General features: G+C 35.1%; 3 protein-coding genes across 4 annotated transcripts; all 3 read left to right on the top strand.

The window, feature by feature from the left end:
- The first annotated feature begins 925 nt into the window (after window positions 1–925).
- Window positions 926–4038, top strand: LOC125214724 (nucleolar protein 56-like). The gene is made up of 8 exons (XM_048115858.1): window positions 926–1192; window positions 1758–1972; window positions 2069–2226; window positions 2426–2613; window positions 2693–2945; window positions 3014–3162; window positions 3247–3384; window positions 3609–4038. The coding sequence occupies exons 1-8, from the start codon at window positions 988–990 to the stop codon at window positions 3848–3850; spliced, it is 1548 nt and encodes a 515-aa protein (XP_047971815.1). The 5' UTR covers window positions 926–987; the 3' UTR covers window positions 3851–4038.
- A 3701-nt stretch (window positions 4039–7739) lies between these two features.
- LOC125212052 lies at window positions 7740–10100 on the top strand. Its single transcript, XM_048112084.1, has 3 exons — window positions 7740–8347; window positions 9171–9356; window positions 9585–10100. Exons 1-3 carry the CDS (start codon window positions 7874–7876, stop codon window positions 9867–9869), a joined length of 945 nt encoding a protein of 314 aa, XP_047968041.1. The 5' UTR covers window positions 7740–7873; the 3' UTR covers window positions 9870–10100.
- Window positions 10101–12010: 1910 nt separating this feature from the next.
- On the top strand, window positions 12011–13288 carry LOC125215626 (CASP-like protein 2B1). 2 transcript variants are annotated; one of them, XM_048117096.1, is made up of 4 exons: window positions 12056–12137; window positions 12202–12295; window positions 12389–12521; window positions 12845–13288. In XM_048117096.1, the coding sequence occupies exons 3-4, from the start codon at window positions 12393–12395 to the stop codon at window positions 13082–13084; spliced, it is 369 nt and encodes a 122-aa protein (XP_047973053.1). In that variant the 5' UTR covers window positions 12056–12137; window positions 12202–12295; window positions 12389–12392; the 3' UTR covers window positions 13085–13288. The 2 variants fall into 2 exon arrangements, with proteins under 2 accessions (XP_047973052.1, XP_047973053.1); XM_048117095.1 differs by having other exon boundaries at window positions 12011–12295.
- Window positions 13289–14438: the final 1150 nt, after the last annotated feature.

Here is a 14438-nt window from a genome sequence, read left to right as displayed (position 1 = left end):
TTCCGAACCGCCGATTTTTTTGCAGTTCCGGCTTGATTTCACGGTTTTCCGACGGGTTTTCGCGGTTCCGGCACGATTTCGATTTGAAAATTTTTGAACCTGAACCGAACCACGGTTCAAAAATCGACGGTTTCGGTTTGGGTAAATTCTCACGGTTTTGGTTTGGAACCGTAACCGGCGGTTGCAGTTTCGGTTTTAACCGCCGGTTCGGTAAACCTTGGACAGGTCTAGTGGTGTTGAACAACTTTCAGATCCCTCTACGACCGACTCTGACAACAATGCTAACAAAATCGAAGTAGCTCTGGTGCAAAAGGTATGCGGATTTTTATAGATCCGACTTTTTCAGATGGTATATCTCTCATTCCAGCATAAAAGTATACTTTGATTATGAACAGCTTTCAGATCCCTCTTCCTTCGAGCCTGAAAACGATGCACAAACTCAAAGTGCTCACCGGAGGTATGCAGTTTTTGACAGATCCGGCTAAAACCATGAGGGTATATGTGGAACAATCTACAAACATGGAGGGCAATATGGTCAACGTAGAACCATTTCTGTCCCCACCCGACACTCAAATAAGACTCAACAAACACCAACAATCGAATAAGACTTGGTGGGGCCAACCACATTTAATTCCAGCTGGTTTTAATACATGCAAAATGAAATGCGGATAAGCGAACGAGTCTTAAGAGTAATTGGATGTTTTGTTTTTTGTCAAAAAATGAAATGACTCAACTTTGTTAGGACATTCCAAAAAAGAATACGACTCAACTTAGTTGGAACGGTCGAAGTATGTTCCTATTGATTTAGTGATATACTAGTAATTAAATCATTTTAGATTTGATGTAGTAATAAAAATAATGGAGAGGCCCGGCCCAGTGACATTCTGTGCTCTAAAACAGGGCCGTAGAACCCTAATTCCTAAATCACAATCATAAAACCTCTTCTTCTCCGCCATTCCTGACACTCCCCACCGTTCTCTCGCTGCGATGACTCTCTACTTGCTATACGAGTCTGCGTCGGGATACGGCCTCTTCTCAGCTGATGGAATCGATGAAATTGGCCAGAACACGGAGGCTGTCAGGACCTCCGTCGTCGACCTCAACCGTTTTGGTAAAGTGGTAAAGCTCGCCGCCTTTACCCCCTACGATTCCGCGCTTGATGCGCTCAACCAATGCAACGCTATTTCTGAAGGTAAAAACCGTGGAATTTTATTCTAACTACGTTTATTAATTGTTTGCTTTCAACTTCTCAGTATTACTCCACTAAAATAGCTGATTTTTGCACTCATACGAAGACGTATAAGGATTTTTCGAATAATAGTGTTTGTAAGGGATATTGATGTAGCTATACCTGCTTTTTTGTCGTCTGCTTTGGAGGAGTTCTGTTTTGTCATTTTGAGCTCGGTTTAGAATGTGGTGTTTGTGCATCTGTGTTATTGGAATGACTGAAAGGGCACTGTAGTGAATGATTTTGCTGTTTATGAAGTTGAATTTATCTTATTCCTAGTGTTGTGAAAAATCTAGTATTGTTCTAAGCATTTCTGTGTTGTTCACTCTCAGCTTGTAGAGCTCCAACGTGGTATGATAATGATTTTATTTAGTTTCCCCCTTCTCTTGTCTTGGCTAGAGTAATTTAAAACCAATGCACCGACCATTTTTATAAATTATACTTGCTTATTATCAAATTGTAAGTAATGGAGTATATAACATAACTATTTTTCTTCTGGAAAATATGTTAACATTTTTTTTACTTTAAGGTCAAATGACTGATGAGCTGAGGAACTTTTTGGAGCTAACTTTACCCAAGGTCAAAGAGGGTAAGAAGCCAAAGTTTAGTTTGGGAGTGGCAGAGCCAAAACTCGGATCACATATTTCTGAAGTGACCAAAATTCCCTGCCAAAGTAATGAGTTTGTTCTTGAGCTTATTCGTGGCATTCGTTTGCATTTTGACCGCTTCATTGAAAACCTTAAGGTTAGCCATTTTCTGATTTTCTTTCCTTCTATTGATGTGTTTTATAAAATAAAAAAATGATGTGTGGTATTCTCATCTTCATTCATATTTGAACAGCCTGGGGATTTGGAAAAGGCTCAACTTGGTCTTGGTCACAGCTACAGCAGAGCAAAAGTGAAGTTCAATGTGAACCGTGTGGATAATATGGTTATCCAAGCTATATTTCTTCTGGATACCCTTGATAAAGATATTAATTCCTTTTCCATGAGAGTGAGGTAGTGTATTCCTTCCAATTAGTTCCTGTCTCTACTGTTTCTTAAATCACAGTGCTATAAGCAGCTGTTTACTATACCCATGGTTATGCATTGCCTCTGTGTATTTGCTACTAGTTGGTAGTTAACATGTATTTTCAGTAGCCTAAGTTGCATTCCACCTGTAAATATTAATTTCATATTTCAATAATGTTTCATGCAGAGAATGGTACTCTTGGCATTTCCCAGAGTTGGTTAAGATTGTTAATGATAACTATCTGTATGCCAAAGTTGCAAAATATGTAGATGACAAAGCACAGTTGTCTGAAGACAAATTATCTGGTCTGACTGACATAGTAGGAGATGAAGATAAAGCAAAGGAGATTATTGAAGCTGCCAAGGCATCCATGGGTAAGTTTTCTTTTCTAAAATTTGTTTGTCAGAGGGCTTGCATAATCTCCTATTAACTTGCCACTATTTATTTTTACAGGTCAGGATTTGTCACCTATTGATTTGATTAATGTCAAGCAATTTGCACAAAGAGTGATGGACCTTGCTGAGTATAGAAAGAAGCTTTATGACTATCTTGTTTCTAAAATGAGCGACATTGCTCCTAATCTGGCTGCATTGATTGGTGAGGTTGTTGGTGCTCGTTTGATTTCCCATGCTGGCAGTCTTACGAACTTGGCAAAGTGCCCTTCTTCTACTCTTCAGATCCTTGGTGCTGAGAAGGCTCTGTTCAGGTACTTCTGTTGAAGCCTTGTGCATCTTGTTGGCCCACACTCTAATTTTGCTTATACTAAATCCTCAGGGCATTGAAAACACATGGAAACACTCCAAAGTATGGTCTCATATTTCATTCTTCATTCATTGGCCGTGCTTCTGCTAAAAATAAAGGCCGTATGGCTCGGTATCTTGCTAACAAGTGCTCAATTGCCTCTCGTCTCGACTGTTTCTTAGGTAACTAATTGGTCTCGTGGTACTTGTTCATCTTGCCTTATGGATAAAAGTTTATCGGTGAATCATGGTGTCCTTTTGATGCAGAGACAAGTACTACTGCTTTTGGAGAGAAACTTCGTGAACAGGTTGAAGAACGCCTGGACTTTTATGACAAGGGTGTTGCTCCTCGTAAAAACATTGATGTCATGAAGTCTGTCATTGACACAGTTGAAAGCAAAGAAGGTTTGAGCCACCCCTCTCTTGTTTTCTACTGAATTACTTAAATTAATTAATAGATGAGTCATGTACCCTACCAAACTGCCCTTAAATGGTGTCTCTACTTAACAGTAGTGTTTATATCTCGATAGTTTATATAGATACATCATTAGTTGTATATTATCTTGTATTGGCTTTCTAGTTTGTATTTTCATTGTCTTACAACTAAATTTACTTGAAAACTTCGCCAGAGGATGAGCCAATGGCCGATGCGAATGGAAATTCACATGAGGAGCCTAAATCAGAAAAGAAGAAGAAGAAGAAGGAGAAGAGGAAGCAACAAGATGACGAAGACCAGGAAATGGCTGATGTGAATGGCGGTGAAGTAGAAGATGGAACTGCCAAAAAGAAGAAAAAGAAGAAGAGCAAAGACAAGGACTCAGAAGATACCCCAGCGCCCACAGAAGGGAAAAAGAAGAAGTCTAGAACTTGAAAAGTGACAACAATTTTGGAAGAAGATATGAGTTTTTGTTGTCTCTCCTCAAGCAGGAATATGTTGAAAGAACGCTATAAAGTGTTATAGTTTCTGTAGTGATGTGTTCTGCTAGTATGCTGTGACATTATTAGTTTTGATATTATGTTAATTTTAGCTTCAAAATGGAAGTACCAGAAATTGCGTGATGTGTTTATTGTGAGTTTATACACTTGTCATGTTCTAAGGTTACTTCCAAGTGTGTAACCTAATCACTTTGTGGTAACCTGCAGTAAAAACCTTAATTCATACTCCCCTGCTTCTCTCCGATTATTTCCTAGTACGATTGACAATACCAATTTTTTCGATGATTTGTATGTTGGAAAGTTCGTTGTGTCTAGGTGCTTGGTTGATTAAAAGTCGTTTTGAACTATTTAGGTTTGGATTATTATTAATTAATCTAATAATGGTGAGCGTTTGATACGTTAAAAATTACTCTTTTCTATGTATTTTCTTCTACTCTCCCGTACTTTATTCTATCTATTTGAATTATCTTATTATTTATTCTATTTTCATTTCAATTAACTCGCTAAATATTTATTTTTTAATTTTTGTGTTAAACCTCAACCTTAATAGAGTGGGGGAGTACTTTATTAAAATGACGTACTCCCTCCGTCCACGTAAAATAGACAAGATTGTAAATGACACAAGTTTTAATGTATAACTGGTAAAGTAAGAGAGAGATAGTAAAAATAAGAGAGAAATAGGGAAAAGGCGGTGAAAGGAGTGTTAGTTGATTGTGAAATCCATATTTAGAATGATGTTAGGGTTAGTATTGACTAAAAACTTTCCAGTTAAAACTTAGTCTATTTTTTAAGGACGGAATAAAGTGGCAAAATTTGTCTATTTTTTGTGAACGGAGGGATTATTTAACTTGAATTGAAGCAAGCACACTGTATTTTTATTTTTAATACTGAGTGTAGTACTAGTATTAAAAATGCGTCTACAGCTTGAATTGCGACTAGTATACTGTATTATTTTTATTATTAAAAGCGAATAAATTGTTTGCTACCAAATCATTTGGCCTGCAATTTTATAGAGCGCCGACACCCACACCTCAGGGGATGTAAGTATGTGACCATTACTCGTATGAATATAGACATAATAGTAGTATATACGTATTATTTGCGCACACTACACGGAATTACATAAAACAGAATTTTCTTTAATACCCAATCATATTTTTCAAATACCTATTTAAAGATTTAGGATATATTTTATTGAAAAAGTTTGATGTTAACTTGTGTTGAAAATAGAATTTTCTTTAACTTGTGTTGAAAATACTTTGATGTGTTGAATAAAATTATTTTATCATCTCAAATCGTGTACTTTATATAAAAATTAGTAGTTGCATTAAATATACTTTTTGAAAACGTTGTTCAATCTTTCAACATTTAATATTTCTACATTTTATCAAAATCAGGTTAACTTTGCCCATCAAATTCAATGCACATTGAATAGAGTTTTTTTAGCTAGCAGTTACACAAAGTGACAAAACGATAATTGTTCATTCATCAAGAGCAATAAAATGGATAGAAAGTGATGTAATAATATATAGTCAATTAAAAATAACAAATAAGTGGATGGATTATGAGTTTAATAATTAGTTGATTGCATCTAGTTTGTTATATTCACCATAAGTGGATGGATTATGAGTTTTATAATTAGTTGATTGCATCTAGTTTGTTATATTCACCAGGGGTTATGTTTGTTGAAATTCAAAATTGATATGATTATGAATGAGAATCAAAGTCCAATTGTCATTAGGTTGTATGATTACATTTCCCAACTAAAATTTTGTTTGCAACTAAAATACAGCCAAATGAGAATAAGCCAACTTGTCTAAACAAAATCAGAGCTGCTATAAGTTATCAACAGCTAGCTGTGTTAGACATATAATGAACGCCCATACAATCTTTGCATCAAGCTAAAGGAAAAAAATCAAAGTAGTAAATCCTAATGTTTAAACACTCAATTCTATGTTTTAATTAAATTATCATATCACTCAATGTAAAAAACCGTTTGTGTTTTAAAGGTCGCGTTCTGTTCGTTAGACAAGATAATAGTGGGATGTAATATGCGATAAGCCAAAATAGGGTTTCTATAGGATTAAATTAGTCATATGGGTGAAGGTGAGATGGTTAATCATGAGATGCTATGTAATTTTAGCACTAAGGAGGCATACCAAGATACATTGTACGTTATGGGCCAAACTTTTGAGAATAAAATAACCGAACAAAAGATGAAACTAGACATTACCGTTAATTATAATTAAGTAATCATGACAACTAAACAACATGAGAATATTAATTAGTTAAATGCCTGAATACATGAAAAATCCCAAGCTCAACTGGACCTTTTTAGATTGATCATTGATGATTATAGTTATTCATTTTGAGGGAAAATGGCAATGCTCAATCCCAAAAGACCTTTTGAATACTATGAATGTTATCAAATTAATTAAATTTATACTCTAACTAAAAAAATACTCTCATTGTTTAGAGGAAATAAAGGTGAAGTAAAATTCTCATGACAAAGCCCTAAAACCAGCACCAAAAACAAAAGCAATGCAACTAACTAAGAATGATTGCAAAAAGTGATTAAATGCTTTCTTGAATACGCTTGAAGAGTAACTAAGTAAGCATGGTGCATGTGTTCGGGAAAAAAGGAAAAAGAAAAGAAAGATGGAAGGCAAGCTGTCCAAACTTAAAAAAAACACAAATCAATTGGCCGAATAAAGACAAAAACCTAATCAGCAATTTCTCTAAGTGAAAATTGTTAAATACTAAATCACATGAAATTTCTCAAATTTCTTAAAACTTAAAAATTAAATTATAAAAAATGAAAAATTTTCTATTATCTCATCCGTTTCATTTCTTTGCAATAATGTGCCACCCTATTTTAAATACACTACCCATCACATAAATAATTAAATATGTACTCCCTCGCCCTCGGTCCCTTTGTAGCTGAGTCATATTCCTTTTTTGGTTGTCCCACTTAGGGCTGGGGAAAAATACCGAAAAAATGATATATCGCTCGTATCGTATTGAAAAATATCGAAAAATTATCGAATTTTCGATATATCGTAATTTTCGATACGATACGATATCGTATCGTAAGTTTTCGATATGATAACGATATGAATTTCCTTATATTGCGATATATCGTTTTATATCGAAAATACGATATATATCGAAAATTTTCGATTTTCGATATATATCGAAATTTTCGATATATATCGATATTTAACGATATATCGAATTTCAGTACGATATATCGAAATATCGATACAATAACGATATGAAATTTTTTTATATCGATATTTTCGATACGATACACGATACAACGTTTTCGATACGATATATCGTATCGACCCACCCCTAGTCCCACTATAGCTCAGTCATTTCCTATTTTGGTAAAAAATATAAACTTTTCTTCTCTCTTACTTTATTCTCTCTCCGTCTCTCTACATTTTTCCTTTCTTACTTTATTCTTTCTTCACTTAACTCACTTTTAACACAAGTTCTTAATTCCCTACCCCAAAAAAACATAGAAGTCTCTACAATATAGAGACGAATGGAGTATAATTTTAAAGAAAGCAAGTGGGTTAATTATTTGTCACATCATCACATATTTTGCAACAAGAAATACGACAGATAAAATAATTGTAAAATTTCATCGAATCATAATTTAATTTTCAGATTCTAAAAAGTATGGAACAATCTTGATTTATTGCAATTTGGCCTTCACTTAAATAAAACCCGTAATTCCAACTGGCATATTTAGACTGACCCCCTAATTAATTTCCAAAAAAAACATTAAACAAATTCAGACATTAACGTGCTATGTTTCCTTGGACTTTCTTCACTCCTCCAACAAGGAATCAAATCCACCGTCGCAGAGATCTATTTCTCTCTCTCTCTCTCTTTCTCTCCATCTCTCACTAAACCATCACAAAAAAAAAAAAATCTCCGGCAACCCAAAATGTCAATGCATGGGAAGACCGATTCGGAGGTGACGAGCCTGGCCCCGTCGTCTCCGAATCGGGCCGTGTACTACGTGCAGAGTCCCTCGCGGGACTCTCACGACGGCGAGAAGACGACGAATTCGTTCCACTCGACGCCGATCCTGAGCCCCATGGGGTCCCCGGGACGCCAGTCGAGGGACTCGTCCTCGACCCGCTACTCGGGCTCCCTGAAGCCCGGGTCGCAGAAGTCGAGCAACGGGTCCCGGCGCCACCACCACCACCACCACCACCGCAAGGCGGACGAGAAGCAGTGGAAGGAGTTCGACGCCATCGAGGAGGAGGGCCTCCTCGACGACGACTCCGGCCGCCGCGGGGTGCCGCGCCGGTGCTATTTCCCGGTGTTCGTGCTCGGATTCTTGGTGCTGTTTTCGTTTTTCGCTTTGATCCTTTGGGGCGCCAGCAGGAATCAGAAACCTAGAGTCACCATGAAGGTAACTACTTTACGTTTCTGAATGACAAAATGTGCAAACAATATATATTAGTGCCATCCCTATTAGTATTGTATTAAGATACAATAAAAATCTATAATTAAGTGGAAAATATTTTATGATTGTGTATAGATCATAGATGTGATCTTTAATTTGTGATTAATGGCATTCATTAATGTGTCTTGAATTGGTAAATATGAGATCAATTTGTTGGTGAGATGGTGAGATCTGGTGTTGCAATGCATCATTAAATTGACCATTTTGCTTAGATTTTTATTTGACCACGTGAAATGAGCAACCAACTACTTCATTCGGTGGAAGATGTTGAATTTTGATCTTGTTATTTTTATTTAGAATTTAAATTTTTTAGAAATACTCTATAAGTTATAGTACTCCACTTATCTGTAATTTTCAGTTAATAGTGCAAATCGAAATTTTAGACCATAATTCATTCGTAAGTCAATTTGAGAATATATTTAGATATTATAGGAATGAGTATTAAATGTATAAGTGAATCTGTGATATTAAATAGATCAGGCCCAGTTCCCAGTGAGCATGTGCTAGGGCCCAAAATATTAGGTAGGCACAAAATAATGCATGCTTCTACATTTATAGTTATACTATCTAAATGGGAAATTTTTAATTTAGCCCATATTTAATATTCAAAGGAGTGGACCTTAATTCGGTCTAACCTATTAAAGATAGCCACATTTTCTCCCTTGATTCACAGAATTCTTTTTATTTTGTGTATTTATCATGACTCACATATTTGGTGTGAAAGTGAAACTAAAATTTCAAATTCATGGAAAATTGAATAATTTTGCAGAGTATATTGTTCGAGGACTTCATGATCAATGCAGGATCCGACGCATCAGGTGTGAGTACCGAAATGGTAACGATGAATTCAACAGTGAAACTCGTGTTTCGTAACAAAGGAACATTTTTTGGAGTGCACGTCACGTCTTCGCCGTTGGACCTTACCTTCTCTCAACTTCCTATTGCCACTGGAGCCGTAAGAACTTCTCATTCCCATTTATAACTCCATAATCTTTTAGGTCAAATTGTCGCAAAAACTATAAAATTTGAACAAATTCTTGCATGTCACACAACCTTAAAAACAAGTTAGAAAAATCACGAATATTCTATTCATTCGCAATGAATTATTCTGCTAGGAAAACTTTTGGTGAAATTATATGTGACAGTTGAGAAATCATACGTGGACGTCACTGTTCGATTGCAGATAAAAAAGTTTTACCAATCAAGAAGTAGTCAAAGGACAGTGAGTGTAATGGTGAAAGGAACTAGCATTCCTTTGTACGGAGGTGGTGCGGATTTGGGCAGCAAAGAAGGGAAACCGCTCATGCCAGTTCCACTTGCTATGAATTTCACTGTTCGGGCCCGGGCTTACATTTTGGGCCATTTAGTGAAGCCCAAATTCTACAAACGAGTCCAATGCGCTGTCGTTTTGGACCCAAAGAAAATGAACGTCGCCATCTCTCTGAAGAATTCATGCACTTACAATTAAGAGAAGGGGAAAAATAGAAAATATTTTGTGAGAGAGAGAGAGAAAGTCATGCTATTATATGGCTGATACGAGGGCGGCGGAGAAATGCTTGGTGCATCTTTCCGGCGCCGGCGAAGGCAAGAAGATTACTTTTAATAACTTGCATCTCTTGATTAATTTTGTTTGTTATTATAATTGGAAATTGGTGGGATGTGTTTTCTTTTTTTATGGGTATAGTTGAATTTGTTATTAGTATTATGTTATGTTATGATATTATGGACGTAGTAGGGATTTTGCATGTTTCTCATTTAAGGAAATCATTTGTAATTTGTTATGTTAACGCATAGAATGTGAGTAATAATGGAATACATGAAGAAAAATATGACCCTAGGCGTAGATATTTATATGATTTGAAGTAATTTTAGTTAAGTATATAAAAATATGTGGAGTACTAAATTAACTAATTAAGCATCTAAAAATAATGAAAAGTTAAGAAGTCAGAAATTAAGCGCCGACATAAAAGAGAGTGGGAATGGGAATGCGTAGCCATATCATTATCATATCCAAAGCCCACTCTCGAATCCTTGCCCTTTCTCTCTCGGGCTGCCAAAACCGCAATACCACATTTCTCTCATTAACTTTCCTTTTATTGCTCATTGTTTTTGTTCCATGCTATTCACTTTATAGTACTCCATGTTGCGGCGGAACGGAATGGGAGGACGCATTGTAATTTTACACGTTCAAGAGGTTCGTGTTGTAATTTTATGTGCTTCCGCTATGGAATCACTTGTAGGGAGAATGATACACACGTCTTGTAGGATCTATTCACTAATCTATTACCCTTACATATACATAGAAGACTCCACATTAATTTTCAAACCGTTCCAACACCAAGATCCACCCTTACACTATCACTTGTCATGTTACGTTTTTAACCCCAGACTTTCTTAATTGTGTACGCCCTTTTATTCCTAGTTAAACAGACATCAGAATTGAGACCACTCCAGTATTAATTTGGTGTACGTCCAAATAACGCAGATTGAATTGAGCACGACTGATAAGAACTAACTTACACATGAACTCAATTATATAACTAATGGAAAAACATGTTCAAGCAAACATTATACAAACTATGAGCAATCCGTAAATCTAGCGACTCATGGTGGTTACAAAGATGAAATCAATACATGTAAATACCACGGTGAACAAATCTTCTGTAGATGAAAGTTTGGACCGACTCACAAAATATGCACACTTTGGCCCTCTACAAGTTTTGATGCACCTAAAGTGACCACACTCTTTGTTGAGACTGTAGCCAAAGACCATGGGTGTCCCAAGAGTGTCTAACAAAAACACAATTTTTATGAGTTCCTCAAGCTCATGGCATATAGTTATTATTTACCTTTACTTAACACCTTCTAACAGATGGACAATGCAAATAAAATCAAATATTATGATTTAAATGACAGTTATATGCAAATACAGTATTTACTTAATTAATTTTGATTTGCTATAAGAGTATAATGGGTTTCAATCTATTATTTATGAGAAAAAAATGTTTAATATACATACCTTTAAGTATACTAATTAAAGAATTCATCCCATTAAGTTTGTGAGCTCTTAATTCGGTAAATTTAGCTCAAATCTAGTTTTTCATTAGAATTCAAACTTGAATGTAGCAATACTCGATTTCATACACAACACCTATACTATTATGTGCAGGCGGAATTTGCGGCAATTTCACGAATTCATATTTTATGGTATTCATATAAAATATCGGATTAATTCAAGTATTTTATTTATCTCTACAGTGATCTAGTATTTCATTTTCTTGGAAGCAGAATCCATTGCTCCTTCCCAGAAAAGCAGTGATGAATCTTAGGCATTCGATTTTAAATGCTGTATCAGATACCCGAAAATGACTCCTGCTTCAATATCATATTAATTTGTCTCTCCCATTTATAACAATTATTATTTCACCATTCTTTATTAATTTAACAAGCTTCGTAGCCACGTTGCATGGCAATCCGATAGCCCTTCTAGCACACTCCATCATCATCTAAAATTTAAATTGACCACAAAAATAATAATACTATATATTTATATATTTAAAATAAGGGTTTGCCCTAGGTCTATATAAGGTGGTAGAAAGTTGCTAGTTGAGACAATACCTGCTTCTGTATAGTGTGTGTTGTGTGTGTATTTTCTTCGTCTTCATTAAGAAAGATCATGAGTTATCTCGGCGTGGGTGTGAGTCCTGGCAATGTGCCAGTGTATACCAATTTAAAGGTGATTGAGAAGAGAGTGAGGGTTGCTGAATTAGTATTGAGGTTTATGGTCTGTGCTTTCGCAGTTGTTTCGGCTCTTCTTGTTGGAACTGACTCACAAGTTAAAGAGATCTTGGGTATTAGGAAGAAAGCCAAGTTTACAGATGTGAAAGCCCTTGTGTGAGTTCCATCTTGGTACTATATTTTCATTTTTTTTTGTTATGTACATAAATTAATTGTTGTTTTATTAATTTTTGTGATTTTGTTTTGCAGTTTCATGGTGATAGTTAGTGGTTTAGCTGCAGCATATTCACTAGCCCAAGTTGTTAGGTGTGTTTTGAGTGTGATGAGAGGGGGTTTGCTTCTCAACAAGCCCTTGGCTTGGGCCATTTTCTCCGGTGATCAAGTATGTAATTCTCCTAAGTCCTAATCAATTAGTTTTATGTGATTTGTAAGGGTTCGTCCATGTACAATCAAACTCCAAATTAATATGATATAGTCTGCTTTGCGCTAAGTCTGTCACAATTTTGTTCTTGGTACACTTTCCAAAAAGCCTCATATTCCAATAGTATGAGGCCTTTTGAAACGTGTCATAAGAACAAAAACCGAAGGGCTTAATTAGCCAAAGAGGAGAATATCCTACTAATGTGGAGTTCAGGTGTGCATCGACAAATTTAATCCCACTCATGCATGCAAATGACAATAACAAAAATCATAAATATTGCGAAGGTGATGGCTTATTTGGGGGTGTCTGCGGTGGCAGCGGCTGCGCAATCAGGGGCGCTGGCGAAGTTGGGGCAGCCGGAGCTTCAATGGATGAAAGTATGCAACATGTATGCCAAATTTTGCAACCAAATAGGTGAGGGAATTGGTGCTGCTCTGCTGCTCACCCTCTCTATGATATTCCTCTCCGCTCTTTCGGCTTTCAGTCTCTTCCGTTTGTATGGCCTCAATAAACCAAAGAAATAGGCTACGACTAACGCTAAAGGTCTTGGGTTTGAGCAAACTTTATCGGGGTCTTTAAATTTATGTTCATTTTACCAATAAAAAATTAGGCTACGACTATTTTATTCTGTCTATTATATCAAGTTCATATGTTGTAATGATTTATTATCCTGTATGATTTGGTTGTGTAATAAAATAGGGATTTAATTTAATTTGTTCATTTTGTGATGTTTGTCTGTTGAATTTTCTTACAAGGACTAGGAGTGTTAATTAAACAACTTTGTCAATTATCTCAAAATTATACTAACATGCTCATGATAAACTATATGTAAAAATATATATAAAAAAAAGAAAAAAAACTATATGTAAAAATATTAAAAGCTTTATATACAATATAACAGAGTGAGACATTGAAATTGAGAACTAATGAGCCATACCCAAAACATAATCTTTTGAGTCTTATCCCACTCACTATTAATTATTTACAGAACATTTTATTATTAAATAAATTATTTTATTACATAATATATCATGATTAACATTTATAATAAAGAATTGGATTGAAAAACACACACACACCACATTTTAAAAATTAAAATAATCAAATCTGATAGTATGATATGTTAAAATTCTATAGTAAATGTTAATCACAATACATTATATAATGGTTAAATTTTATTTTGTAACAGGATACTATTAAAATGATAAAGTTATAAGTTGAACACCGTGGAATGCTGAAGATTGTAAGATAGACGATCTCATCCAACGAAAAAAAGTAATAGGAAAACCTACAAAGAAATTAAAAAAACAAGACTTATTTATATCTATTAAAGAATTTGACTTGTTACACGACGGTCACTTTGACTTTTCTGCACTCATTAGGTGTCATTTTAACTTTTTTACACTCATTTTATTCAAATAATAATAAATAATTAAAATAAAAAAATGATATATTAACAGAGAGAATAATATAGAAAAAAGACGCAAAGGGAGTATAGTCAAATATAAATTTATCGTCTAAATAAGAGGCAACAAGTACATATACAATGACAAATGAAAAAAAAATTGAAAGTAAAAAATCAATACAATAATGAAAAAAAACAGACATTTTTGGTGGAAAATTATGTACCAACATATGTCGAAGGAACGATGATAATTAAATGCGAAAACACATGTGGTCATCCTCAACAATTCTAGAATCGATTATAGGAGCATTAATTTGTGACAAAATAAAATACAAAAAATGAAGTCGAAGCAATCTAGAAAAGCAAGTAGGCGTAACACGTGTGCAACTAGCTATTTAAGTGCATGCATGCATGCAGAGAGTTTAGATTCTAGAACACCAAAATGTAACCACAAAATGTGGCGGTGGCTCATC

Source organism: Salvia hispanica, chromosome 3, assembly GCF_023119035.1.
Source record: "Salvia hispanica cultivar TCC Black 2014 chromosome 3, UniMelb_Shisp_WGS_1.0, whole genome shotgun sequence".
Classification (NCBI taxonomy): Eukaryota; Viridiplantae; Streptophyta; class Magnoliopsida; order Lamiales; family Lamiaceae; genus Salvia; species Salvia hispanica.
The sequence above is the reverse complement of the archived record's forward strand: the minus strand, read 5'-3'. Positions and strand labels throughout refer to the sequence as shown.

What these genes read in the sequence shown, in the direction of transcription:
- LOC125214724 (XM_048115858.1), top strand. Translation starts at nt 988, where the DNA reads ATGACTCTCTACTTGCTATACGAGTCTGCGTCGGGATACGGCCTCTTC. An exon ending in GCTTCATTGAAAACCTTAAG is followed by an intron (nt 1,973 to 2,068) that starts GTTAGCCATTTT and finishes ATATTTGAACAG; the next exon opens with CCTGGGGATTTGGAAAAGGC. An exon ending in GCTGAGAAGGCTCTGTTCAG is followed by an intron (nt 2,946 to 3,013) that starts GTACTTCTGTTG and finishes CTAAATCCTCAG; the next exon opens with GGCATTGAAAACACATGGAA.
- LOC125212052 (XM_048112084.1), top strand. Translation starts at nt 7,874, where the DNA reads ATGTCAATGCATGGGAAGACCGATTCGGAGGTGACGAGCCTGGCCCCG. An exon ending in AACCTAGAGTCACCATGAAG is followed by an intron (nt 8,348 to 9,170) that starts GTAACTACTTTA and finishes ATAATTTTGCAG; the next exon opens with AGTATATTGTTCGAGGACTT. An exon ending in TTCCTATTGCCACTGGAGCC is followed by an intron (nt 9,357 to 9,584) that starts GTAAGAACTTCT and finishes GTTCGATTGCAG; the next exon opens with ATAAAAAAGTTTTACCAATC.
- LOC125215626 (XM_048117095.1), top strand. Translation starts at nt 12,078, where the DNA reads ATGAGTTATCTCGGCGTGGGTGTGAGTCCTGGCAATGTGCCAGTGTAT. An exon ending in ACAGATGTGAAAGCCCTTGT is followed by an intron (nt 12,296 to 12,388) that starts GTGAGTTCCATC and finishes TTTGTTTTGCAG; the next exon opens with TTTCATGGTGATAGTTAGTG. An exon ending in CCATTTTCTCCGGTGATCAA is followed by an intron (nt 12,522 to 12,844) that starts GTATGTAATTCT and finishes AATATTGCGAAG; the next exon opens with GTGATGGCTTATTTGGGGGT.